Source organism: Somniosus microcephalus, chromosome 13, assembly GCF_052327205.1.
Source record: "Somniosus microcephalus isolate GS21.2 chromosome 13, FLI_Smic_1.0, whole genome shotgun sequence".
NCBI lineage: Eukaryota > Metazoa > Chordata > Chondrichthyes > Squaliformes > Somniosidae > Somniosus > Somniosus microcephalus.
The window spans coordinates 186003125-186029481 of NC_140999.1; the positions used below are offsets into that span (position 1 = coordinate 186003125).

The 26357-nt window shown below is 44.0% G+C and overlaps 1 protein-coding gene across 2 annotated transcripts in view; it reads left to right on the forward strand.

The window, feature by feature from the left end:
• LOC147108877 (casein kinase II subunit alpha) overlaps window positions 1-26357 on the forward strand; it is a 113207-nt gene that overhangs the window by 83919 nt on the left and 2931 nt on the right. Inside the window, exons 7-9 of one of the 2 annotated variants that reach the window (XM_086005807.1) lie at window positions 4534-4617; window positions 9084-9194; window positions 22536-22637. In XM_086005807.1, the coding sequence (XP_085861933.1) occupies window positions 4534-4617; window positions 9084-9194; window positions 22536-22637 (297 nt within the window). The remainder of the gene's footprint in view (window positions 1-4533; window positions 4618-9083; window positions 9195-22535; window positions 22638-26357) is intronic. The other variant, XM_086005808.1, reaches the window with a different exon arrangement.

Here is a 26357-nt window from a genome sequence, read left to right on the forward strand (position 1 = left end):
CTGTTCCATGGCTGTTTTTTGGGCATCCTTGCAATAGCTGACCATTGATATGTAAAGGCTGCAAAAGGAGTAACAAATCCCATGTGGTTTTACTTAACTGTAGAAAGTTCCTGCCTCCAGGAGAGTGATATCTGTATGCTGGTCCCTCTTTCCTGCCCCACCTTTACATTGGTTGGGTGCTTGGCCCTGTTGGTTGGGCTCCAATGGAGACATGATTGCTTTGAGAGTGCGCACTCACTGGAGTGGATCTCTGCATTTGCTTTGAAACAGTCCTAGTCTGCCAGTAGATTCATACACACAATAGTGTGGGTCTGTGATGCCATCCGCTCCATGCAAGTCTGGCCAGTTTTTCTTGAGACTGCAACCAATTACAGGAAACTCTCGATTTACCGGCACCTAAATAACCGGAAATCTCTGTTAACCGGCAGAATTCAGGAGTAGGTTCAGGTAAGTTTTACTTCATATTAGTGGCCGTTCCTGGATCTGTGGCCGTGTAATTGGGGTTCCTGCACTTGTTGCTAAGCAACAGGGACACTTGGTCTGTGGTCGGGGTTCCTGCAGCTGTTGCTAAGCAACAGGGAAGCCTGGATTTGTTGCTGTGTACAGAGCTCTCGTACCTTTTAACTATACCTCTCTGTAATCCGGACTTTTTGATAAACCGGCACCACGTCGGTGCCGGATAAAAGAGAGTTTCCTGTACTGCACTCTTCCTCTCCTACCCTACTCCAAGTTTCGAATAATATGGGTTAGTCTCCAACAGTGTGTGGAGGATACTCACTGGAAAAATAAATATTACCTACTTTGTACGGATTTCATTCTTCAGTTGAAAACATCTTGCAAGTACCACTCTCCCATCTGACCATCCTTTTATGAGCTTGCATGGTTGGTTCATATAGGAACAGGAGTAGGCCATTCAGCCCCTCGAGCCTGCTCCTCCATTTAATTAGATCATAGCCAATCTGCACCTCAATTCCAGTTATCCGTTGTAGCTCCATATTCCTCGACACCCTTACCTAACAAAAATCTATCGATCTCGGTCTTGAAAACTCCAATTGTCCCCCCAGCATCCACAGCCTTTTGGGGGAAGAGAACTCCAGATTTGGATGAGGAGAGATTGGGTCGATTAGGCTTATACTCGCTGGAATTTAGAAGAATGAGGGGATCTCATTGAAACTTATAAAATTCTGACAGGACTGGACAGACTAGATGCAGGAAGGATGTTCCCGATGGTGGGGGAGTCCAGAACCAGGGGTCACAGTCTAAGGATAAGGGGTAGGCCATTTAGGACAGAGATGAGGAGGAATTTCTTCACCCAGAGAGTGGTGGACCTGTGGAATTCTCTACCACAAAAGGCAGTAGAGGCCAATTCATTAAATATATTCAAGAAGGAGTTGGATATATTTCTTGAGGCTAAAGGGATTAAGGGATATGGGGAGAAAGCAGGGACAGGGTACTGAATGTGGATGATCAGCCATGATCTCATTAAATGGCAGAGCAGGCTCGAGGGGCCGAATGGCCTGCTCCTGTCTTCTATGTTTCTATTTCTGCTACCCTTTATAAGTGCTGATGTCACTCCTGAATGGCCTAGCTCTATTTTAAGATTATGTCCTCTCATTCTTGATTACTCCACCGCCGCCCCCCTCCCCCCCAGAGGAAATAGTTTCCCTGTATCTACCCTGTCGAATGCTTTTAACATTTTAAACCCCCTCAATCTTCTATACTCCAGGCAATATGAGCCAAGTTCATACAACCTGCCCTCCTAATTTAACCCTCTCTGCCCCGGTTTGGCGTTTGAATGCCTACATCAAAACAGTCCTGGGGAGGACAGGGAGAGGAGCCACCCATTACATGCCTCCATCAGAATGTTCATCGATCTGGGCCCCAAAATCGGTGGCCTGATGCCTGTCAGAGAGTGAGAAAGACCTTGCACGATAGGCAATCTTTCTTCCTCCGCCTAAAATCCATCCTGCTTAAATTCTTATGGCTATAATGTGCATTTTTAAAATAAAAGCTGCATCAGACCTGCGTGTCCAGTGCACAGCACTGCTCAGCCAGAAAATCATTGTGGTTTTGAGAGGCTGTTCCGCAGTGAGATTGATGGCCCCTGCAGGGGGTGGGTTTTGGTGCAGTCTTGCTTCCCTCAGTCGAAATGTTTAATGCTGCAGTCGGCTGTTTTAGATTTTTGTTCATTTTAGGGCTGTAAAATGTAATTTGAATGGAGGCTGCTGGTCTGTATGTCCTCTTTACGCAGCCTGTGCAGGGCTGTTTTCTGTTTAGTTTTATTCTGGGTATCTGCAGGAAGCCTGCGGCATTTCACTTTCCTTATAGATTTTTCTTTCTGTTTAGCACTTTATGCACGATATCCTATCAAGCAGGCAACTTGCCTCTGGCTTGTCATAGTTGCTGCTCTGTCAGTCATGAGTTTCTTTTATACTGCCGTTTGTTTAGATTGGGTTTTGGGAGACTGGCTTCCTCTTTTTTTTTTAAAAAGCAGCTGGGCCTATGATTCCGCTGTCGGGATAAGGAAGCCAGATTGAGTAGCATAAATGATGAAAGCCGCTCCTTAATGCTTGTCTCTTGGAGTCCACCCTAAACCGAACTGCCCTCCTCATGGTCGAGTGTCTTTCCTCCTGGGAAACCTCACCTTAGTTTGCAGTCCAAGAATGTTTGGTTATTTAAAATATTTTGAACATGTATGATGTTTTTTGATAATGAGAAAGGGTTCGTTTTATAAGTATCGTTAATCTGAGCATTGTACAACAGAAATAAAGGTTCTTTTATGTGAATTATTGCAAACTAGTTGACGGTGCATCCCAGAAGTACAGGAAATTCTCGATTTACCGCCACCCAAACAACCGGAAATCTCGGTTAACTGGCAAAATTCAGGAGTAGGTTCAGTTAAGTGTTTCTTCATATTAGTGGCCGCTCCTGGATCTGTGGCTGTGTAATCGGGGGTTTCTGCACTTGTTGCTAAGCAACAGGGACGCTTGGTCTGTGGCCGAGGTTCCTGCAGCTGTTGCTAAGCAACAGGGAAGCCTGGATTTGTTGCTGTGTACGGAGCTCTCGTACCTTTTAACTATACCTCTCTGTAATCCGGACTTTTTGATAAACCGGCACCACGCCGGTCCCGTCGGTGCTGGATAAAAGAGAGTTTCCTGTACATGAAAGAAAGACTTGCTTTTATATATCACCTTTCATGACCTAGGGAAGTCCCAAAGCGCTTTACAGCTAATGAAGTACTTTTGAAGTATAGTCGCTGTTGTAATGTAGGAAACACAGCAGCCAAATTGCGCACAGCATGCTCCCACATTCAGCATTGTGATAATGACCGCTTTTTAATTATGTTGGTCAGGACACTGGGGAGAACTCCCCTGCTCCTCTTCGAAATAGCAGCATGGGATCTTTTACATCCACCCGAGAGGGCAGACGGTTTAACATCTCATCTGAAAGACGGCACCTCCGCCACTGCAGCACTCCCATATTCATATTAAATTACCAGTAGGCACTTGTCCAAAGCCATGGCTCATTCACATTTGCAGCTCTGTGCGGCTGAATGGTGAGTTAGTCCTGGAATAATTCAGAGACATTTATGGAAAGCTGGAAATTACTCATTTTTAAAATTACAACTACAGATGCCGAGCTAGCTGATGGTGAGGGCCAAGCTGCACAGCAATAATTAATTCTGGCATTAATGCCTTTCTTCACAGTATACAAGGATGATTGCTAGAAATAGTTCTCACCATAGCCATTTAAAACTCTTCAATTCATTTTATTCTCTGCCAAGAGCTTAACTGGGTGGTCGGCTGCTCTGTAAATGGGCACAGATAAGTGCACTAGTTACCTGGGGTGAGTTGCATTCTTTTTTTGCAGCTCTCCATAGGGAAATCCAAACCTTCATTTAAGGTTAATGCCTTCACAAAGATCATAATCAACCACCTGACAGATCCTTGCCATAACCCTTTGTTCTTAGCACAACACACCGAGTTACTGTGCTACCAATTCACTGAAACGCTTGCCATGCTCTTCCCCAGTTGGTCTAAATGCTGTGACGTTTACCGGTTTGGGCAGTTTTTTTGCTGTAAGGAACAGTTTTGCTAATAATTGTGCCTGTCATATGTATACTGATGAGGTTATTACAGGGCAAACTTTTGCAGGGGTTTCAATTTTATGTCCCAAATAAAACTCACGCAGAAATAACTTTTTGACATGGTAGGGAAAGCTCAAGACTGCCACGTTGGCTTTTCTGTCCCAATAATCATCTTCAACATCCAGAGAATAAGTCTTTCTAATAAAAACTCATGAGGGATCACCCAAATTGCTGTCGTTGTTCAAGATTGTTAACGTACCAACTAAAATTAGTTACTGGTGAGATGAGCTCTTAATATACGGTATGACAATACAAGAATCCTATTAACGAGTTGTCATTGTAAATTACTTGCAGCACTTTGTTCACTTGTCACTCTTGTTAATTAATGAGATAGTGTACTAACACTGGTCAGATGATGTTCTAAGAGTGATCCTCTATGTTTGCAGGCCCTGGATTATTGCCATAGTATGGGAATCATGCACAGAGACGTGAAACCACACAACGTTATGATCGACCATGAGCACAGAAAGGTAACAGCAAAAAGCAACACAATTGCTCTAGTACTTAAAGGCGCATGTGCTGTTTTTCCTTTCTAATATTTTACGGTAACAATTAGAATTGGTACCAACAGTGCATCTCATGCAGATGATGCACTTTTTGATATCTGCTAACCATCTTTTGTAGAACAGTGGAGGGTTCATTTTTTGGCTGTTCCTATCAGACAGGTGTTGAAGAAAGTAAGCTAATTGTTTGTGATTATCCCATCAGGAAGCCTCTTACTAGGATGGTGGCATAGTGGTTAGCACTGTTGCCTCACAGCGCCAGGGACCCGGGTTCAAATCCGGCCTCGGGTGACTGTCTGTGTGGAGTTTGCACATTCTCCCCGTGTTTGCGTGGGTTTCCTCCGGGTGCTCCGGTTTCCTCCCACAGTCCAAAGATGTGCGGGTTAGGTTGATTGGCTATGATAAATTGACCCTTAGTGTTAGGGGGATTAAATACGTGGGGTTACGGGAATAGGGTGGGATATGTGTTGATGTAGGAGTTACGGGGATCGGGTGGGATATGTGTCGGTGCAGGCTCGATGGGCCGAAATGGCCTCTATCTGCACTGTGGGGTTTCTGTGATTCTGTGATAGGCAAACCAGTTTCACTGTTGGCTCATTGAGTCTTTGATATGCTTGACAGTTTTGATTGATTGTGAAGGTACTTTATAAAAAATCTTCCTTTTTGTACCACTATCTTGATTTCAAGCAAAAGGAGGCATATAACACAGGCTGTAGTCGATTTTTTTTTTTTTGTGTTCTCCTATTTCACTGTTTCTGCTATATCTGTCTCCTGTAAAACCTTTCATCACCAGTAATGCACGGTCTTAAGTTTGGAACTTTGAGTTTTGAAACGGGTACTGTAAGTTAAGTGAAATATTGTAATAATCTATATAAATTTGCTGTTTTTATACTTCTGTTAATCTTAATAAACTTTATTGGTAGTTTTCAGCCTGAGTCATATGTTCTGTCCGTGTGGTCATTTTTGCTGATTTGGAAGGGACCAGAAGTACCGTCTGTAGCCTGTCATTTCCAGTACATGTCCCAGTGGGGGGGAAAAGTGTTTGTCGTTCATCCTGCAGCTTCCTAGCCCAGTTACTTTGTGCACAAAGTCACGTTTTAATTCATAAGCCTAGTGAACTTGTGTCTTGGGCACGAGCAAAAAAAGGTTAGGAACTCGGCCAAATGAAACCCCCTACTGATGAACAGACGGCAAGGGAGAGCCACCATGGAACGGAAAGGGCACGAAGGCATTCGCTCCTGGCCCCGCAGTACACTTTGCACAAGGATCTCGCGACTCCTGTGTCGAGAACGTTGAGTTTTCCGACCTTCCGTTCAAATCAACGAATTGTAGTGGGGCATCCCCTTGTGTGAACTGCTGTTTAAGCAGCCAATCAAAAGGCAGAATTCTCACATAGCGAACAAGGAAGTGAGTAAGCTCTTAAAATGCCAACTTTTTTAAAATGTTTGAGATTGGGGCTCTCACATGGGGAAAAGGCAAACCTGAAATAAAGGTGGACAAACCCAAAGTTTCTTCAATTTAAATTTTTATTAAAGTTGATAAATTTCACACTGCACAAAATAAAAAATTAGTTTTCCAGGCCCTTAACATTTGTTCAGCAGTAATAATGCTGTCAAAACCCCAGTTACACCTAATTCCTTTGGGTCTAACTTTTAGTGGGGAATTTAACAGTGGTATTACCACGGAAGAGCCAAAGTTTTCATCAGTTTCAATGATTTGGGTGATTGCACTGATTGCCGCCTCTGTGTGGGGTGGGGGGGGGCACAACACAGCCTGTTTCGGAGCTGTCCATGACGGACCGCAACTTCAGGATTTCCGTGTGCGGCAAATCCCGAAATTGTGGTCACTTTCAACGGCGGAATGAGGGAGAACGCTGCCAGTTCGCCAAGATTGCGACCGTAAATTCCGGGCCGATATATTTCATGTTATGTTTCCTCACCCGCTGTTATTACTGCTAAACCCACCCAGTTGACAACACACAGTTAACGAATGCAATTTATAACGAGTTGTAAAATATATTTCAACTTGCCCATCTCCTATTGAAAATGCATCTTTTAAGTTTTGCATTCTGAAGCCTAACCCCTCTCAGTCACAGGGCTTGGGCTTGGTTTAGAGGCTGCTGTGTGTACTCCTGCTGCAGGCTTTCTGGCCATCTGATGCAGCCCAAGTAATGCTACAGGAAATCCACTTTTAATTTATATATTTAAAAAAAGAGCCTATCCCTGCCCTCCTGGAGGCCTGCCTTGGTGCTGCCTGTCCAGCTTCAAGTGCTTTCTGGCCCCAGTTTGAATCAGCTGACTTTTTTTTTCTCCCCCCTGCATTCTGGGGGCTTTGGTTGAGATTCACGGTATTTTGCTCAAGTCACAACAACAACTTGCACTTATATTGCATCTTAAAATGTCCCACGGCGCTTCACAGGAGCGTTACCAAACAAAACTTGGCATTAAGAGATATTCAAACTTTACATTAAAATTGAGTACTCTGCCATTGACAGCAGTGTTTCCTGTCTCTAGCATATCAACATAGTTGCTAGGGCAACATTTGGTCAGCATATTATTTTTCTGTAATACACAGATGCATTTTTATTAAGATCAGAAATAATTCTGTGAAAGTGGGGCGTTATAGGCCGTGACAGGCGAAGCAATTGAAGGTTTTTTTTTCCCCTGTAAAAGGGTTTTGCTGCAAAATTCCTTCTCTCTGAGGCTTATTTGAACTTGTGGAATCAAGTTGCACTAAACTAGCTGTAATAAAGTGTAAAACAATTCCTGTGTTACCTACACACTAGTTCACTAAATTTCTGTAAGGATTTTGTATTGGTCAACAACCGTCACAGCATTAAAATGAGTTCAAACATCTAATCGTGGTATAATACTTCTGTTATACTGCGAGCCATTGCTGCAATTCCACACACACAAAATAGAGTGGGTGAATAAGTGCAGCTGCCTCCATTCTGGTGGGTACGTTTGATGCATGTTTAGATCGGTGCCAAAGTGAAACTGCTGAGGTGGGTTTAATGTGCGTGAGCAGTGAATCAGGTGGGTTACTGATTGTGGACCATTTCAGTGTCATTCTAAATTCTGATGTGCTGTGTAACCTGCTGCCATTTCAGTCTTTTCTAGAATCGTGCGTGTAAAAGCTTTCTTATGAATAAACTGCCATCGCAGCTGGGGCAGCAGTAGGGACGCTGCAGTTGTCCTTGGCACTCCAGGGCTAGGAGGGGTGAGGGGGGAAGGATTTAGCCAGGGTTCCTGCTTCTGATCGCTATCCAGTGCACTCTGCTGGAAAGTGCATGGGTGTGGCTGTCAGTTAAGGACAGGATTGGATCGCCTGTGGTGCTTTGTATGGCCCAATAACACAGACACTCTGGGCAGGATTTTTTCATTGGGCCTTGGAGGAGTGTGGGGGGTTAAAATCCCGAAATCGTGGGGGGGGGGGGCACAAACCCATCCCGCCTCCATGCCAGTTTCAAAGGAGGCGGGTACCCGACCCGCACTGGGACCCGCCTCCCCGAGGCGGGAAGGGGATTAGTGCCAATTAACTGCCTGTTAACAGGTAGTTAACGGGCAGTTTTTAGCCTAATCCCTATTTTCATTGGTGAAATGTGGGATTCCCGATGGCTCTAAACCACGCCAAGTTAGAGGAGGCGGGCTGTCGGGATGAAGGGCTTGGAGGGTTCGAGATGTCCGGTGTTCAGGCGAGTGATGGGTGCATGAGTGCAGAGGTAAGTGTGTTTGGTGTGTGTAAAGTGTTTAAAGAAGTTTTACTTACCTTTTTCTTACCTTTACAGCCTTCCTTCCTTCAGGTCTCGAGAGTCCCTCATCTCACCGGCACAGAAAGCAGAATGGCCGCGAGCTGTTGAAAATTGCAGCATTCAGCTTTCTGTTCCAGGGAGATCTCTAAATCATCCTGAGAGGAAGGAATTAACCTGGAGTACAGATTGTCAGAGTTTGACAGCTTCAAACAGCTGTCAAACGCTGATATTTCATCTGTCAAAAGGTATTGACATGAAATATCAATCTGTGACGTCACTTGTTGCCGGGTGGCCCTTAATTGGCCTGCTGAGCCCGCTGGGCGGGCTCAACAAGGTCAAAGTGAAAATCACGTGGGTTGGCTAGAACTCGATGGAGGCGGGACTACAACCCCGAAAGTTGTAGTCCCGCCTCCTACACGCCTCCTCAATGAAAATCCAGCCTTCTGTGTCTAAGCTTGCATATGAAGCATTGGGCACTTGGATGAAGTATCGGGGAAACTCCCAGCAAGATTCACTGCCTTTAGGAAGGATGGGGTGAAAATTGTTTGGTGGGGGAATAAACTACTGCCGATCCTCCAATTTTAATTATCTCAATTACTTGCTGCCACCTCTTCAAATGGAAAAAAGCCTTCTCCCCCCATATTGAAGATCTGTTTCTGATTTGTGTTTTATCTGTGATCAGTTGCGGCTGATAGACTGGGGCCTGGCAGAGTTCTACCATCCCGGGCAGGAGTACAATGTCCGAGTGGCCTCCAGGTACTTCAAGGGACCTGAACTACTTGTAGATTATCAGGTGAGGAAAAGCAACATTTTTGAATTGTAAGCACTTAATTTGCACTGACCATTCTATAGTATCGTTGGATTGCAACCACGCTACTTTCAGTTTAGTGAATTTTCCATTTTAATACAGGTGTAAATTATTCTGGTGTCTCCTGTTAATTTTAACACATTGCAGTTTCAGAATATGGTATAATGAATTCCTTGCGACATTTTTGGGTTTTAACACTAGACATTTTCCTTGGGTTCAATGTCATAAGCCACCCTGTAGGCGAACTCACTTGCTCTCTGCAACCAATATCTTGGTAAGTGTGGTAAACGTGGGTTAAACAGAGAACCCTTGGCACAGTGTTCTCTGCTTACTGGATATATCACATGCCACCGTGAGGTTTCATCAGCTGATGAAAGTAAAGATCATGAGACAATAGGTTAGACGATTAAAATACTAGTCCGATTTATCGAACTCTAAACTGGTAAATCAACAGTACTATATAGTCGATTTAAACAATTACGAACTTTACTGTGCTTTCAGAATATTTGTAGAACACTTGTTTTGTGATTCTAAAAGCTTGAAATTTAGAAGCACTACATGCTTAACTTACCTTTTAAATTTTACAGTAATTAAGCATAGTATTTGAGGGCAGTCTTGAGAGAGTGACTGGAATAGTGAGTTGGAAGACGGTCTTCGTCTAGAAGCTGGGTTCTAATCCAGCTCGGACTGAAGGGATCCAAGTCCTGTCTGCTTTCAGTTAAGAACTCGAGTGAAATGAGTTAGCCTAGCTAGTTTAGGTTCTAACACTTCTCCCAGTTCTGGACAGGAATTAAGCAAGCTTGTTTGATAAATAACCTCTCTCAGACCATCACAACCTTTTGTGTCTTTCTCTATCAGTGCTTCTATGTTCTTGCTCCTCTGAACTTTGTTGAAATCAGGACTCAGCAGTTTTCTACTCTAACTCACTCTTTCATAAGAACATAAGAATTAGGAGCAGGAGTGGACCATACGGACCCTCGAGCCTGCTCCGCCATTCAATAAGATCAAGGCTGATCTTCGACCTCAACTCCCCTTTCCTGCCCGATTCCTATACCCCTTGATTCCCTAAGAGTCCAAAAATCTATCGATCTCAGCCTTGAATATACTCAATGACTCAGCATCCACAGCCCTCTGGGGCAGAGAATGCCAAAGATTCACAACCCTGAGTGAAGAAATTCCTCCTCATCTCGGTCTTAAATGGCCGGCCCCTTATCCTGAGACTATGAACCCCTAGTTCTAGACTCTCCAGCCAGGGGAAACAACCTCTCAACATCTACCCTGTCAAGCCCCTTCAGAATCTTATAGGTTTCAATGAGATCAACTCTCATTCTTCTAAACTCCATAGAGTAAGAAGTCCATGTGAAGCTCCTTGCCTCCCTCTGTCTCCCTTCCTCGTACACGCGGGCTTTTTAAACCCAAACTTGGTGTGACCCAATCATTACTTCCCGATTTACTACTTCCTCTATTTTTTATCCTCTCAGTTCAGCCTTGACCTTCACCTCAGTTTCTCCAAGTAAAAAAAAAACAAAATACTTCTGAGAAAATGGTGTCCATCACCCTTGGTTTTCTTGCTAATCTTCCTGCAAACAGAAATATTGAAATTGGTGAATTTGCGGCAGTGGGTATGCTCTGCTGACGGCTCCTTTTGTAATTAAGGATTCAGTTTGCTTGTTTCTGCTCTTGGGGTTAAAGGGCAACACTAAATGAAGTGCTTTTTCAGCAAGTTGAGTTAGAAAGTGTTTTGGGTGTAGACCGTTCCTCAGTCTGACAGAGTGTACGTCCAAATCATCAATCTATTTCTTTTTCCTTCTATCTCCAAATGCTTCGGGTCTTGCTGTGTGTTCCTATCAGTCTAAAATAAGACCGAAGATGTTAGAATCGTAGCATGGCATTATACAGCACAGGAGGAGGCCATTTGGCCCATCGTTCCTGTATGTACCGGCTCTTTGAAAGAGCTATCCAATTAGTCCCACTTCTTTACTGCTCGCACCACATATTTTTCCTTTTCAAATATACAGTATATCCAATTCTCTTTTGAAAGTTACAATGAATCTGCTTCGACCACCCTTCCAGGCAGTGGTTTCCTGATCATAACTCGCTGCATAAAATAAATTATCATCTTTGCTAGAAATACCAAGTAATTTTTCAAGCATTTGGAGAGACAAAAGGCAGGTTGTTTTGAGTGTACACCTTTCACCAGACTGAAACTGTCTACCCCCAAAATGCTTTTTTGCTCTGCTGTGCTCCAGCCACTGCCCCCAGGAGCAGAAACCAGCAAATCAAATGCTCAATTGTAAAAGAACCCATCAACAAAACATATCCTTTACTGCAAATTCACCAACTGCAACACCTCTCGCTCACAGCAGGTCAGTCACATCTTTATACCTTTATCTGAGCAAAACAGCAGCTGAGAATCTGACCTGGGGTTTGGATTTAATAATTGAAAGGTGCTTTCCCATAAGCTGAAATTAATTTGTCAGAGCTGGATTTGCCTGGAACGGACAAAGTTTTATCTATCGTAGATAGAATCATACAGCACGTAAGGAGGCCATTCGGCCTGTCATGCCCGTGCCTGCTCTTTGAACGAGCTATCCAATTGGTCCCACTCCCCGGCTCTTTCCCAGAGCCTTGCAGTTTTTTCCCTTTCAAGTATATATCTAATTTCCTTTTGAAACTTACTATTGTATCTGCTTCCTTCACCCTTTCAGAGAGTGCATTCCAGATCATCATAACTCGCTGCGTAAAAAAACTTTCTCCTCCATTCCCCTCTGGTTCTTTTGCCAATTATCTTAAATCTGTGTCCTCTGGTTACTGACCCTCCTGCTAGTGAACAGTTTCGCCCTATTCACTCTATCAAAACTCTTCATAATTTTGAACACCTCTATCAAATCTCACCGTAACCTTCTTTGCTCTAAGGAGAACAATTCTAGCTTCTCTTGTCTCTCCATAACTGAAGTCCCTCGTCCCTGGTAACATTCTAGTAAACTCCTCTGCACCCTCTCCAAGGCCTTGACATCCTTCCTAAAATGTGGTGCCCAGAAATGGACACACAACTCCAGCTGAGGCCCAACCAATGATTTATAAAGGTTTAGCATCACTTCCTTGCTTGTGTACTCTGTGCCTCTATTTATAAAGCGAAGGATCCCGTATGGTTTTTCTAACCGCCTTATCAACTGGTCCTGCCACCTTCAAAATTTTTATTGCAGCTTTTTTCAGAAAGAGAACTTTTTGCAGGTGTTAAAGCTCTACTTCCCACCCTGTCCTGCCTAGTTTCTCCCCTCCTCCCCTTAAGGGACAGACTCTGTTCTAAGGCAGCCTTCTGAACACATCAATGTGACTGAGTGACCAACCTTAGTGAATTTTTTGAAGAGGTAACAGAGTAGACAATGGTAAATTTTCAAAAGGCTTTTTATTAAATTTGCAGATGATACCAAATTTGGGGGGGGGGGGGGAATAGTCAATAATGAGGACTGCAACAAATTACAGGAGGACATGAATAAACTTGCAGAATGGGCAAATAATTGACAAATGAAGTTCAACACAGACAAATGTGAAGTATTACATTTTGGTAGGAAGAATAGGGAGGTCACTTATCACTTGGAGGGTGGGAGTCTAGGTGGGGTAGAGGAACAAAGGGATCTAGGAGTACAAGTACGCAAATGACAGAGTTGCGCCACAGATTAGCAAGGTCATTAAAATTGCAAACCAAGAACTAGGGTTAATTTCTAGAGGGGTAGAATTGAAAAGTAGGGAAGTTATGCTAAACTTGTATCGAACCTTGGTTAGACCACACTTGGAGTACTTTGTGCAATTCTGGTCGCCATATTATAAAATGGATATAGAGGCACTGGAGAGGGTGCAGAGAAGATTTACAAGGATGATACCAGAAATGCGAGGGTATACATATCAGGAAAGGATGAACAGGCTGGGTCTCTTTTCTCTTGAAAATAGAAGGCTGAGGGGTGACCTAATAGAGGTTTATAAAATTTATGAAAGGTTTTGTTAGTGTGGATACAGAGAGAATGTTTCCACTTGTGGGGAGGAGTATAACTAGAGGCCATCAATATAAGAGAGTCACCAAGAAATCCAACAGGGAATTCAGAAGAAACTTCTTTACCCAAAGAGTGGTGAGAATGTGGAACTCGCTACCACAGGGAGTGGTTGAAGCGAATAATATAGATGCATTTAAGGGGAGGCTGGACAGACATCTGAGGGAGAAGGAAATAGAGGGCTATGCTGATAGATTTAGGTGAGGAAAGATGGGAGGAGGCTCGAGTGGAGCATAAACACCGGCGTGGACTAGTTGGGCCGAATGGCCTGTTTCTGTGCCGTATATCCTATGTAATCTCTTCAGGCGAGGAAGAGGGCAATGCCTTAAGGGTTTTCAGAAGGCTATTACACCATTATTTAATATTAAGTGCTGTTTTACTTGTAAAACGTCTCCTCCTGTTCTGCGTGGATTTTCTACTCTGCAAATCCCTTGTCTGTGTAAGCGACGTGCCCTGCAGCGCTGAGGCTACGGCCCATGTGGAGAGATGGGAAAACAGCAGGTAACATCACCGAGATGCTTTCACATCGCGCCTAGCAGCTGGTTAGAGAGATATGGAAGTAGTGTGGGGGTTGCAGAATGTCTCAGTAATTGTGGATTGGGGGGGGGGGGGGGGTGAGGGGCACGGGGAGAATACCTTTTTAAGCAGTGGCTTTCAAATTTTTCCTGAGTGATCCAGTGACAATATTGAGACACTTTCAAGAGGATGTGTTTTTTTAACGGTGATCGTGCCAGTTACCCAATGGAGAACTGGTATTGCACAGTGTTTTTATTTGAATACATCAACAGAAATAATGTGCTCGGAAGTCAACAAAGAAGAATATGATGGCAGACGGACAAAACTCACCTCCAGAGATCGCAGTTTGAAACCTGAAACTTTTTAAGTATGAGATGGTGGAGAAATACAGGAAACTCTTTGGTATCCGGCACCGACGGGACCGGCGTGTTGCCGGTTGATCAAAAATTCCGGAAGACGGAGAGGGTTATCTACCGAGGCTATTTTTAACAAAGAAAAAAAATTTTAAATCAAGAAATGTGCAGTTTACAGTAATTGGGTACTCACCTACAGAATGTTGTGTTAAATGGATGGTGAAGATGCTTGATTAAGTACAGTACTGCCAGTTGAGGGTAATGCAATGCAATGACTACCAGCAGCGTGGGAGAGTCAGACTCCTGTTATTGAGGTGTTTGGACTTCCGACAGCGCCAAGAAGCCGAGTAGTGGCAGTTTGGAGAACTACCCCCACTGACTAACTCGGCCACCGCGGGAGACTCTGACTCGGCAACATTGCCAGTTACAGGAAACTTTGTGCTATCCGGCACCCACGGGACCGAGCTGCTGCCGTTGCCTAAAAAGTGCCGTACTCTCCAGAGTTAATGTTGAGAGATACGGAGATTCTTATCTCCGTATTTGACAACAAACACTGTTGCTTAGCAACAGCTTCTAAACACTCGGGTGTGGCCCTAAAGCTCTGTAACTGTTGCTATAGCTACAGACCTTGCACAGCTTGACTTTGCACAGCGGCAGCAGCGGGGCTATAGAAGTCCCAGAGACCAGGTAAGGTCTCAGTGCGTTGGCGGGTATTCAGCGGCAGCAGCAGGGCTATAAAAGTCCCAGAGACCAGGTAAGGCCTCACAGCGTCGGCGGGAATTCAGCGGCAGCAGCGGGGCTATAAAAGGCCCCAGAGACCAGGTAAGGCCTACCAATCTCCAGTCTGGGAACTCTGAGGGAAGGAGAGAGGTAAAAAGTAATTCAAGTGTGACGTCACCAGAAAGCGGGTAAGTGATTGGTTGGTAAGTATTTCTCCCTTTTTAAGCTTAAATCTCTTTGGTTTATAGTTTCTAAGGTGCGATATTCATCATCTAGAATCGGGACAGAGGGTATTTAAAAATATCAAATTTAATTAATTACATAGAATGGGAGATCAGGTGATGTGTTGCTGCTGCAATATGTGGGAGCTGGTGGACACCATTGATGCTCACGGTGATCACATTTGCAGTAAGTGTTGGCTGCTCAAGGAATTCCGGCTCCGTGTTGAAGAGCTGGAGTCCGAGCTTCAAACACTGAGACACATCAGGGAGGGGGAGAGTTACTTGGACTCTGTGTATCACAAGGTAGTCACACCAATTAGATTAATTTAATCAGATGTAGTCCGTGGCCAGTGTCAGGATGGTGTGACTAGAAGTGAGGCAGGTACGGGGATCCAGGAGGTAGTGTTGGAGGAGCCGCAGCCCTTGCACTTGTCCAACAGGTTCGAGGCTCTTACTCCCTGTGAGGATGGGAACAGGGACTGCGGGGAGGATGAGCAAACCCGGCCACAGCACCGTGGAGCGGGGGGCCATTCAAGTGGGGGGAGTTAAAAGAAATGTTGTAGTGGTAGGGGATAGTATCGTTAGGGGGATAGATAGAGCTCTTTGCAGCCGAGAGCGAGAGTCCCGAAGGCTGTGTTGCCTGCCCGGTGCCAGGGTTAAGGACATCTCCTCTGGACTGGAGAGAAACTTGGAGTGGGAGGGGGAGGATCCAGTTGTCGTGGTCCATGTTGGTACCAACGACATAGATAGGACAAGGAAGGAGGTTCTGCTGAGGGAGTTTGAGCAGCTAGCGGCCAAATTAAAAAGCAGAACCACAAGGGTAATAATCTCTGGATTATTACCTGAGCCACGAGCGAATTTGGCTAGGACAAATAAAATTAGAGAGTTAAATGCGTGGCTCAAAGACTGGTGTGGGAGAAATGGGTTTTGCTTCCTGGGGCAGGAGGGAGCTGTTCCGTTGGGACGGGCTTCACTTGGCCAGTGCTGGGACTAGAGTCCTGGCGGATCATATAACTAGGGCTGTAGAGAGGGCTTTAAACTAACTAGTGGGGGGGAGGTTCCTAGAGAGCAAATAATAAAAATGACAACAGAGAAGGTCATAGACTTAGGTAGCAGTGGGGAAATTAAAAACCAGAGCGTGTCAGGAAGCGGCAGAAGGTATGGAGTAAAAGGTAAAGTAATAAAAAGGGCAAAAGCAGGAACTAAGTGTCACAAAACATATTTGAAAGTTCTCTATCTGAATGCACGTAGCATTCGTAACAAAATAGACGAGTTAATGGCACAAATAACTACATATGGGTATGATCTTGTGGCCATTACAGAAACATGGCTGCAGGGTGACAATGCCTGGGAATTAAACATACCAGGTTATTTAACCATCAGGAAGGACAGGCGGGGAGGTGGGGTGGCTATGTTAATAAAGGAAGGAATCACTGTAATACAGAGAAATGATACTGGGTCAAAAGATCAGGATAATGAAGCAGTTTGGGTGGAGATAAGGAATAATAAGGGGGAAAAAAACACTAGTGGGCGTAGTCTATAGGCCTCCAAACAGTTGCAACTCTGTTGGACGGAGTATCAATCAGGAAATAGTTGAGGCTTGTAATAAGGGAACATCTATAATTATGGGGGATTTTAACTATCGTATTAATTGGACAAATCAAATTGGGCAGGGCTGCCTTGAGGAGGAGTTCATTGAGTGTGTTAAGGATGGGTTTCTTGAGCAGTATGTAACTGAACCGACCAGGCGGCAAGCAACCTTAGATCTGGTCCTGTGTAACGAGACAGGATTAATTAAAAATGTCCTAGTAAAGGATCCCCTTGGAATGAGTGACCATAACATGGTTGAATTCCATATTCAATTAGAGGGTGAGAAGGTTGGATCTCAAACAAGCATGCTAAGCTTGAATAAAGGAGACTATGAAGGTATGAGAGCGGAATTGAGTAGAGTGGATTGGGAAAATAGATTAAAGGGTAAGACGATACATGATCAGTGGTGTACATTTAAGGAGTTATTTTACAGCTTCCAAAAAATATATATTCCACTGAGAAGAAAAGGGTGTAAAAGAAAAGACAGCCATCCGTGGCTAAGTAGAGAAATTAAGGATAGTATTCGACTAAAAACAAGGGCATATAAGGTAGCCAAATCTAGTGGGAGGATAGAGGATTGGGAAAACTTTAAAAGACAGCAAAAAACAACAAAAAGATTGATTAAGAAAGGGAAGATAGATTATGAAAGTAAATTAGCAAAAAATATAAAAACAGATAGTAAGAGTTTTTATCTATCATCTATCTATCTATCTATCTTCTATCTATCTTATCTATCTTATATTTATATATTTTTTTTATTTATTTATTAATTAATTAATTATATATATATAAAGCGGTATTTCTGTCATTCTGTCTATCTGTCTGTCATTTCCTGTGCGTGTTTCGGGTATACACTCAAAAGTTACAGGGCGTACCTACGCGCGCGTTACCTCCAAAGAAAGCTTACGCTTCAGAGACGGTTTTAAGCGTATTTACTTTTCGGTCGGACGAAAATTGTTCGCGCCTTATGCAAAAAACCTTCAAAATTAAACTCATTATCTGCTAGCATTGATTGACTGACATCAAGGTTCCACCAATCCTGTTCCGTCACGATTGACCAATCCTACAGTACGGTCCCCTGATGGTTGGCCAATCGGTGTGTGTGTGGGCGGGACTATTCGTTTTCATCTCTGGGAGCTTCCAGCCATTGTTGCACTAGCAGCTCTGTTCACCTTCCACCTCAAATGACTTCAGCTTGCAGCTAAAACGACTTTCAAAGTTAGTATGTCTTTTAAAAATAACATAAGATTTACCAAAAACGTTTTATAAGTACTTTCATTTTTCAACCTTTCAAAACGTACACAGACAGTGACACACACAGGGCCCTAAAGCCTGCCACTCGATTTAAAATGTTACCCAGCACCAGATTCACAAACGGACACAGACATCGCCCCAAAGCCTACCACTCGATTTAAACCGCCTGCCCCAAAACAGCCCCGGCAACGCCGGGCTCCCTAGCTAGTAGTTATATAAAAAGAAAAAGGGTGGCTAAAGTAAATGTTGGTCCCTTAGAGGATGAGACCGGGAAATTAATGGTGGGAAATATGGAGATGGCAAAAACATGGAGATGATTTTATATCAGTCTTTACAGTAGAAGACACTAAGAATATCCCAACACTGGACAAACAGGGGGCTAAGGGAGGGGAGGAGCTACACACGATCAAAACCACTAAGGAAGTGGTACTCGGTAAAATAATGGGACTCAAGGCGGATAAATCACCTGGACCTGATGGCTTACATCCTAGGGTCTTGAGGGAAGTGGCGGTAGGGATTGTGGATGCATTGGTAATAATTTTCCAAAACTCCCTGGACTCAGCAAAGGTCCCGGCAGACTGGAAAACTGCTAATGTAACACCCTTATTTAAAAAGGGCAGTAGACAGAAGGCTGGAAACTATAGACCGGTTAGCCTAACATCTGCGGTAGGTAAAATTTTGGAGTCCATTATTAAGGAGACAGTAACAGGACATTTGGATAATCATAATTTAATAGGACAAAGTCAGCATGGTTTTATGAAGGGGAAGTCATGTTTGACAAATTTGCTGGAGTTCTTTGAGGAAGTAACATATAGGGTGGATAAAGGGGAACCAGTGGACGTAGTGTATTTAGACTTCCAAAAGGCATTTGACAAGGTGCCACACAAAAGATTATTGCTTAAGATAAAAAATCACGGGATTGGGGGTAATATTCTGGCATGGATAGAGGATTGGCTATCTAACAGAAAGCAGAGAGTTGGGATAAATGGTTCATTCATGGACTGGCAATCAGTAACTAGTGGTGTTCCGCAAGGGTCAGTGCTGGGTCCCCAACTCTTTACAATCTATATTAACGATTTGGAGGAGGGGACCGAGTGCAACATATCAAAGTTTGCAGATGATACTAAGATGGGAGGGAAAGTAGTGAGTGAGGAGGACATAAAAAACCTTCAAGGGGACATAGACAGGCTAAGTAAGTGGGCAGAGATTTGGCAGATGGAATACAATACTGGAAAGTGTGAGGTTATGCACTTTGGCAGGAAAAATCGTAGAGCAAGTTATTATCTTAATGGCAAGAAACTGGAAAGTACTGAAGTACAAAGGGATCTGGGGGTCCTGGTGCACGAAACTCAAAAGGTTAGTATGCAGGTGCAGCAAGTGATTAAGAAGGCCAATGGAATGTTGGCTTTCATTGCTAGGGGGATAGAATATAAAAATAGGGAGGTATTGCTTCAGTTGTACAAGGTATTGGTGAGACCGCACCTGGAATACTGCATACAGTTTTGGTGTCCATACTTAAGAAAAGACATACTTGCTCTCGAGTCAGTACAAAGAAGGTTCACTCAGTTAATCCCGGGGATGAGGGGATGGACATATGAGGAGAGGTTGAGTAGATTGGGACTCTACTCATTGGAGTTCAGAAGAATGAGAGGCGATCTTATTGAAACATATAAGATTGTGAAGGGGTTGGATCGGGTGGATGCGGGGAGGATGTTCCCGATGATGGGTGAAACTAGAACTAGGGGGCATAGTCTTAGAATAAGGGGCTGCTCTTTCAAAACTGAGATGAGGAGGAACTACTTCACTCAGAGGGTGGTAGGTCCATGGAATATGCTGCCCCAAAAAGCTGTAGAAGCTACATCATTACATAAATTTAAAACAGAAATAGACAGTTTCCTAGAAGTAAAGGGAATTAAGGGTTACGGGGAGCGGGCAGGAATTTGGACATGAGTCTAGGTTCGGATCGGTCATGGCCGTGTGGGTAGCGGAGCGGTCCCAGGGGCCGTGTAGCCTGATCCTGCTCCTATTTCATGTGTCTAATTCTGTTAGATTCAGGAGATGGTCCTGTGATAGTAGATTGGCGGTTAGGATCAGATCAGCCATGATCTTACTGAATGGCGGAGCAGGCTCGAGGGGCCGATTGGCCTACTCCTGCTCCTATTTCTTATGTTCAAACAAAGCAACAACAACAAAAAAAAGAATAAAAAGCGGCTGCTGATTTTTGCCAGTGGCTCCAGATTGCCGGATAGCACAAACTTTCCTGTATTGAGGTGGTGTTTTCGGAGTGAGAATTTTGCCGGTTAATAGAGAATTCCGGATATTTAGGTGCCGTTTAAACGAGAGTTTCCTGTACTGCTTTGGATTATTTTAATAAATTCTGCTTGTATTATCTCTCGACCATTATAAAGGGAGATGGCATTTGGAGAGCTGCTCAAAACCTCACTCTCGCCATTCATGTTACATCAGAAGGATGAGACAAAAAACAGATCTTGGGCTGCATTTCTAACCAGCATTTTATCAGTGTAAAACACAGAAACAAACTGCAGCTGAGTGTATGTGGCTCCCTTTATAACCTTTAGGATTATTCAGTTGAATACACACTTCAGGTCCAATGGTTAGGATTTCTGCCCAAGATCTGGTAGGACAAGAGGAGATCTTACTGTGAAAGAGTCGATTGAATTGGATTGGAAGAAAATGTATATAAAAGTGTGTCAGCCTTGGGGCTCTCGTCTGAGTCAGAAGGTTCTGGGTTCACTTTGTACTCCGGGACTTGAGCACAGAATCTCTGCCGACATTCCAGAGCAGCACTGAGGGAGTGCTGCACTGTCGGAGGTGCCGTCTTTCGGATGAGGCGTTAAACCGAGGTCCCGTCTGACATCTCGAGTGAACGTAAAGGATCCCATTACACTATTCGAAGAAGCGCAGGGTTGTTCCCCTGGTGTTCTGGCCAATATTTATCTTGGGCCACCTTAGCTAACACCACTAAAACATTTAAATGGTCATTTATTTCATTACTGTTTATGGGATCTTGCTGTGTGCAAATTGTCTGCCACATTTCCCTACAGTTGATAAACACTTAAAGTAATTCAGTTGCTGTAAAGTGCTTTGGAACGACCTGAGGTCGTGAAAGGCGCTATATAAATGCAAGTTCTTTCTTTCTGTGCTGCAGCTATACAAAGCCCTGGTTAGACCACACCTGGAGCACTGTGAGCAGTGCTGGGCACCACACCTTAGGAAGGATATATTGGCTTTGGAGGGAGTGCAGCCTAGGTTTACCAGAATGATACCCGGACTCCAGGGGTTAAATTCTGAGGAAAAATTACACAAACTAGGGTTGTATTCCCTGGAATTTAGACGGTTAAGGGGTGATCTGATCGAAGTTTTCAAAATATTAAGGGGAACAGATAGGGTAGATAGAGAGAAACTATTTCTGCTGGTTGGGGAATCTAGGGCTAGGGGGCAGAGTCTAAAAATTAGAGCCAGACCTTTCAGGAGTGTAATTGGGAAACACTTCTACACACAAAGGATGGTAGAAGTTTGGAACTCTCTTCCGCAAATGGCAATTGATGGTAGATCAATTAATTTTAAATCTGAGATTGATAGATTTTTGTTAACCAAAGGTATTAAGGGATATGGGGCAAAGGCGGGTATATGGAGTTAGGTCGCATATAAGCCATGATCTCATTGAATGGCGGAACAGGCTCAAGGGGCAAAAATGGCCGACTCCTGTTCCTGTGTTCTATATCACCAATTGCCCAGTGAGTTTATCAGTGACTAAGCTAAGCCATAAAGACAAAAATGGTCCCAGGTTCGATCACTGGTCTGTGCTGAGTTAACATCTCAACTGGTGTATTTCAATTGGTGTCATCACCATTGGGGATAGGAGGTAAAACACCATTCCGGATTGCTGCTCAGAATCGCTGTCCCGTGCTCCCTGTTGGAAAATGTGGATGAGGGTGGAGTTTGGCCGTGATACCCTATATAGAACAGACTGCTTGCTCATAGTGGAGGCTCACACGTGAACGACCACTTGGATGAGGTACCGAAGTGCCACTAGTGGAACCGTACTCCAGCAAGAGGTAGCAAGTCAGGAGAGAGCAGAAAATATAGTAGTAGAATTTTATGGGTCGAAGATTTGTTAATGATTTGGAATTTTCTTGTGCAACAACATTGCTAGCAATCAGTTTTCTGTAGGAGTGGTTTCCAACGTTCCCGCTAAGCTGTGCGGCTGCGCGGCGGTCTGGAGGTCCCGCGCAGGCTGCTTACCGGCTTTCACATGGAAGAGACCGTGCATGCGCGAAAATTTGAATGGCCCATGCAGCCAAAGGGAATGCGCATGGGGGGGAAAAAAAGTTAGGGAACATTGGTGGTTTTAGCACCTGAACTTCGATTTGATACAAGCAATTGCGTTGATTAACCAGCAAAGTGTTCAGAAAATGTGCAACTATCAGAGTCTCTCAAATCCATGGAGTGTTTTACATTGCTGTTGTACTCTGTGCCTTTAGTGTTTCAAAATTCTTCTGAAAGTGATTGGGCTAGAAAAGGGTTTTATATAATGCTCTCCTTTATAAGTGGTGCGGTTTAAATTCCAGCTCCTTGAAGATTTTGTTTGTTTTATTGCAGATGTACGATTATAGTCTAGACATGTGGAGTTTAGGATGCATGCTGGCCAGCATGATCTTCAGAAAAGAGCCCTTCTTCCACGGCCATGACAATTATGATCAGGTAAGAGTGCTCACCTTGCCTTTACACAAGAGCCTGTTTTTTACAATACAATCCATCGCCACTACCTTGCCTTTGAACAGGGTGGTCTACCAACTGACTTCTAGTGATTACCAGTTCACATGCGCTCTGCCTTGTGGGTTGATCGTCCTATGTCTTCCTTCCTGCCCAATCGAGACTGCCAAACGTACGTCGGTCGAACTGGTAGTTCGGTTCTCAGTTATGTCCGGAGCTAAAGCTCCAGGCTCCTCACTGGAAGTCACTACACTTTGTAGTTGCGACATTCCGCTTTAAAAGGTCTCCACTGTGCCTTTTGCAGAATGTAGTTTATCTTTCGCCACACAGCAATCGCCAACCAGACTACAAGAGGATTGTAGCTCTGTGCAAAAGGCGCATACACAGCACAAGAATTGTCATTGCTTTAAATAGGAACGTGGGAGTTGGTCATTCAGACCGTCGAGCCTGTTCTGCCGCTCAATTAGATCGTGGCTGATCTGTATCTTAACTCCCATCTTCCTGCCTTGGTTCAGTAACCCTTAATACCCTTTAATTCTCCACTCCCTTTTGGAATTGCCCTGCTTCTGCTCTAAGGCGTAGCAAAGATGTGGGTTTGCAGTGTGGGAATAGCAGTTGTGGGGCCCACATCCCGTTGCCTAGTCACGCTGCAACATGGTCACCTGATTTGTTCAAATCTGCATTGTGTTGGTGAGTGTGTCCAGACTGTAGAATCTAAGATTCCCTGTTGAAGAGGAATATCTGTTATGGCAGTGCTGGTAACCTGAGGTGTAGCGTCCTGAGAATCCTGTAACGGACATAATTAACTTATTTTGGATTTTGAACAGAAATTATATGCACATTTGATTGGAGTAAGTGCATAATGAATAAATTGTCTTACGAAAGGCCCAATTGCGCGCACTTTTTTATATATATAATTATAATTACATTTATTATATGAATGGTTCTAACATGTGAAATATGTAACCAGTGTAATACCATTTAGAGGCGTTTAAAAGAATGCTTCTAGGATTGGGGCAGCACTGCTACTGTTGAGTTTAAAAGGAACGGACGCCCTCCTTTTCAGTCTTTACAGCTGACCTTTCTTTCATTGACACGAGACCTGCCTGCTCCTCCTGTATTGATGGAGTGCAATTGCTGGAATGAGTCTGCGCAGAGCTCTCCTTTTTCCTCCCGATACTGTGGTGATGCTAGTGGGTGGTACGACCCACTTACACCGCTAACATAACCTGGTGCGTTGGAGGTTTTAAGGATCCTGTTGGGTGTAGAAAAACATCCCCACCTGCTGGTAGAAAAATAAATTGCATTGGGTTTTTTTTTAAGATGGGGAAGTCATAAGATAAGGTATGGATGAGTAAGGCATTTTCCCCATCCTAGCTCATCAGTCTAGAAAGAATCTACATATTTCCCCCCCCCCCCCCCTCCAGTTACAGCATCTGGTTGATTCCGCAATTTTTGTCCGAGCTGTCATTCCTGGAGGTCTGTTCCACGTTGCTCGGTTTGTAGGACAGTTTTCTATACAGTCAGTTCTAAAATTGACATCATTTCAGGGAATCAAAACAATAAAATCCAATCTGTTCCAATAGGCTTTGATACTTTTTTGTTTTACGGAATGGCGAGGTTCCGTTTTAACAGATTTGGTGAAACTAAATCAGCATGTACTGGGATGCAACTTACAGCCACTAGATTTTTTTTTTTAGTCGTTGAGTATATTCAGGACAGAGATCGATAGATTTTTGGATATTAAGGGAATCGATGGATATGGGGATAGTGCGGGAAGGTGGAGTTGAGGTAGAAAATCAGCCATGATCTTATTGAATGGTGGAGCAGGCTCGAAGGGCCAAATGACCTACTCCTGCTCCTATTTCTTATGTTATGCTTGTCAGGATTTTATAAATTCTCAATCAGATTACTGTTCCATCCCTTGTTAGTAGAACTGTGTCCCAAGGCAAGGTTCACAGTGAAGCCAGGCACATCTGTCAAACTGCATCATCTGCAAAAGATTGCACCCTTGAAACCGGTGAGCGGCAGAGTTAACCCAAGCTGCTTCCTGCCTAAGAACTACTGGCACTGAGGTGCGCGAGAGAGCACTGTCAGAACTAGTGCAGAACTAGCAGGTACAAAATGCAACTAATTGCCCATTGTAGTTTAATTCCCATGCAGACTTTATTTCTCTGTATTGCATGGGCAGAAAGCCGGGACATGGACAGTAGGGTTCACAGCAATGCCATGGCAGCTAGTGTTCCTGAGCAGTAACTAGGGATCCGACATCTTGCTGCTGCTTAGGGTGCGGGTGAGGGTGTGTAGTTGAGGCTGCCGCCAGCAGGTCATTGGAGCATGGAATGATTTGCCACAGGGAGTGGTTGAGACAGAGATTGTTGCATCTTTTAAGGGTAAATGAGATAAATAACGGAAGTGGGAGAAGATACAAGGGAGAGAGCAGGGCAGTGGAATTAGTTTAGCAAAAAGCTGGCACTGACACAATGGGTTGCATGGTCTCCTTTTGTGTTGTAGCTTTATGGAAGCTGGGCCCATGGATAAAGTAACTGCGACTGTTGGAGAAGTCTCCATCCTGCCTTTTAACTGGATTTCATTATGGTGGATTTCATTACGGTGCAATAAAAAGTCCACAGATAACTTTTTTTAGCATGTGGTCCTTCTTTGGCCTCCTCTCAAGTTGCTTTCTGCTCCTCCCATCGATGGGGGAGGGTGGGGGGGATCACCAAACCTGTATCACTGGACTGTGTTGGGTGAGTGCGAATACCTCACCCAGTCTGCCAGCCTAAAACGACAGGAGCTGCAGATTTATGTTGCTGTTCAAAGTGCAAGCGAAGTCACTGCTGTTGATGGGCACCAACTCCTGTGCGCTAAGTGCCATTTGCTTACTTGGCCAATTGGCATCAGTGATAATCCGGCAATGTAAATGTGCTAATAAGAGACAACAGGGGTTCGGAGTGTGGAAAATGCAGTCGGAGATGTTCTTCTGAGACGACAACTTGCATTTATATAGCGCCTTTTAATGTAGTAAATTTTTCTGAGGTGCTTCACGGGAGCGATTATCAAACAAAATTTGACACCGAGTCACATCATGAGATATTAGGACTGGTGACCAAAAGCTTGGTCAGAGAGGAAGGTTTTAAGGAGTGTCTTAAAGGAGGAGATGCGGAGAGATTTAGGGAGGGAATTGCAGAGCTTGGGGCCTAGGCAGCTCGAGGCAAGGCCGCCAATGGTGGAGTGATGGAAATCTAGGCATAAAGCATATTGTTTGGAGCAGAGTACAGGGAGCTTTACCCTGCATCTGACCTGGGAGGCTAGGTACAAAATTCTTTCAAATCCAATTTTTTTTGTTGCCAAACTAAGATTGTGTGTTTTTTTCCTAACTTTCTGTAGACTTGCTAAACGTTTGTTTAAAAAGTATGTTGATAGGAGTTGGGGGAGCTGACTTGGAAGAAATTATTAAGCCTCGTGATGACTGAATAAATATCGAATACGGCTGTCCTTTTAAGTATAAGATATTAATTCAGTTCCACGGTGCTATCAAACTCAGTACATTCCCCAAGCAAGTTTCCTCTGTGCCAGCATAGTTTATCATTTAAGTAAAATCAAATTAAAGTTAAAAAAAATTTTGGTAACCCTTTAAATTTCACTTGTAGTGTGATTCCCTGTTTAATATTCTCTCTTCCCCTGAGTGACAACATGTTTCCTCTC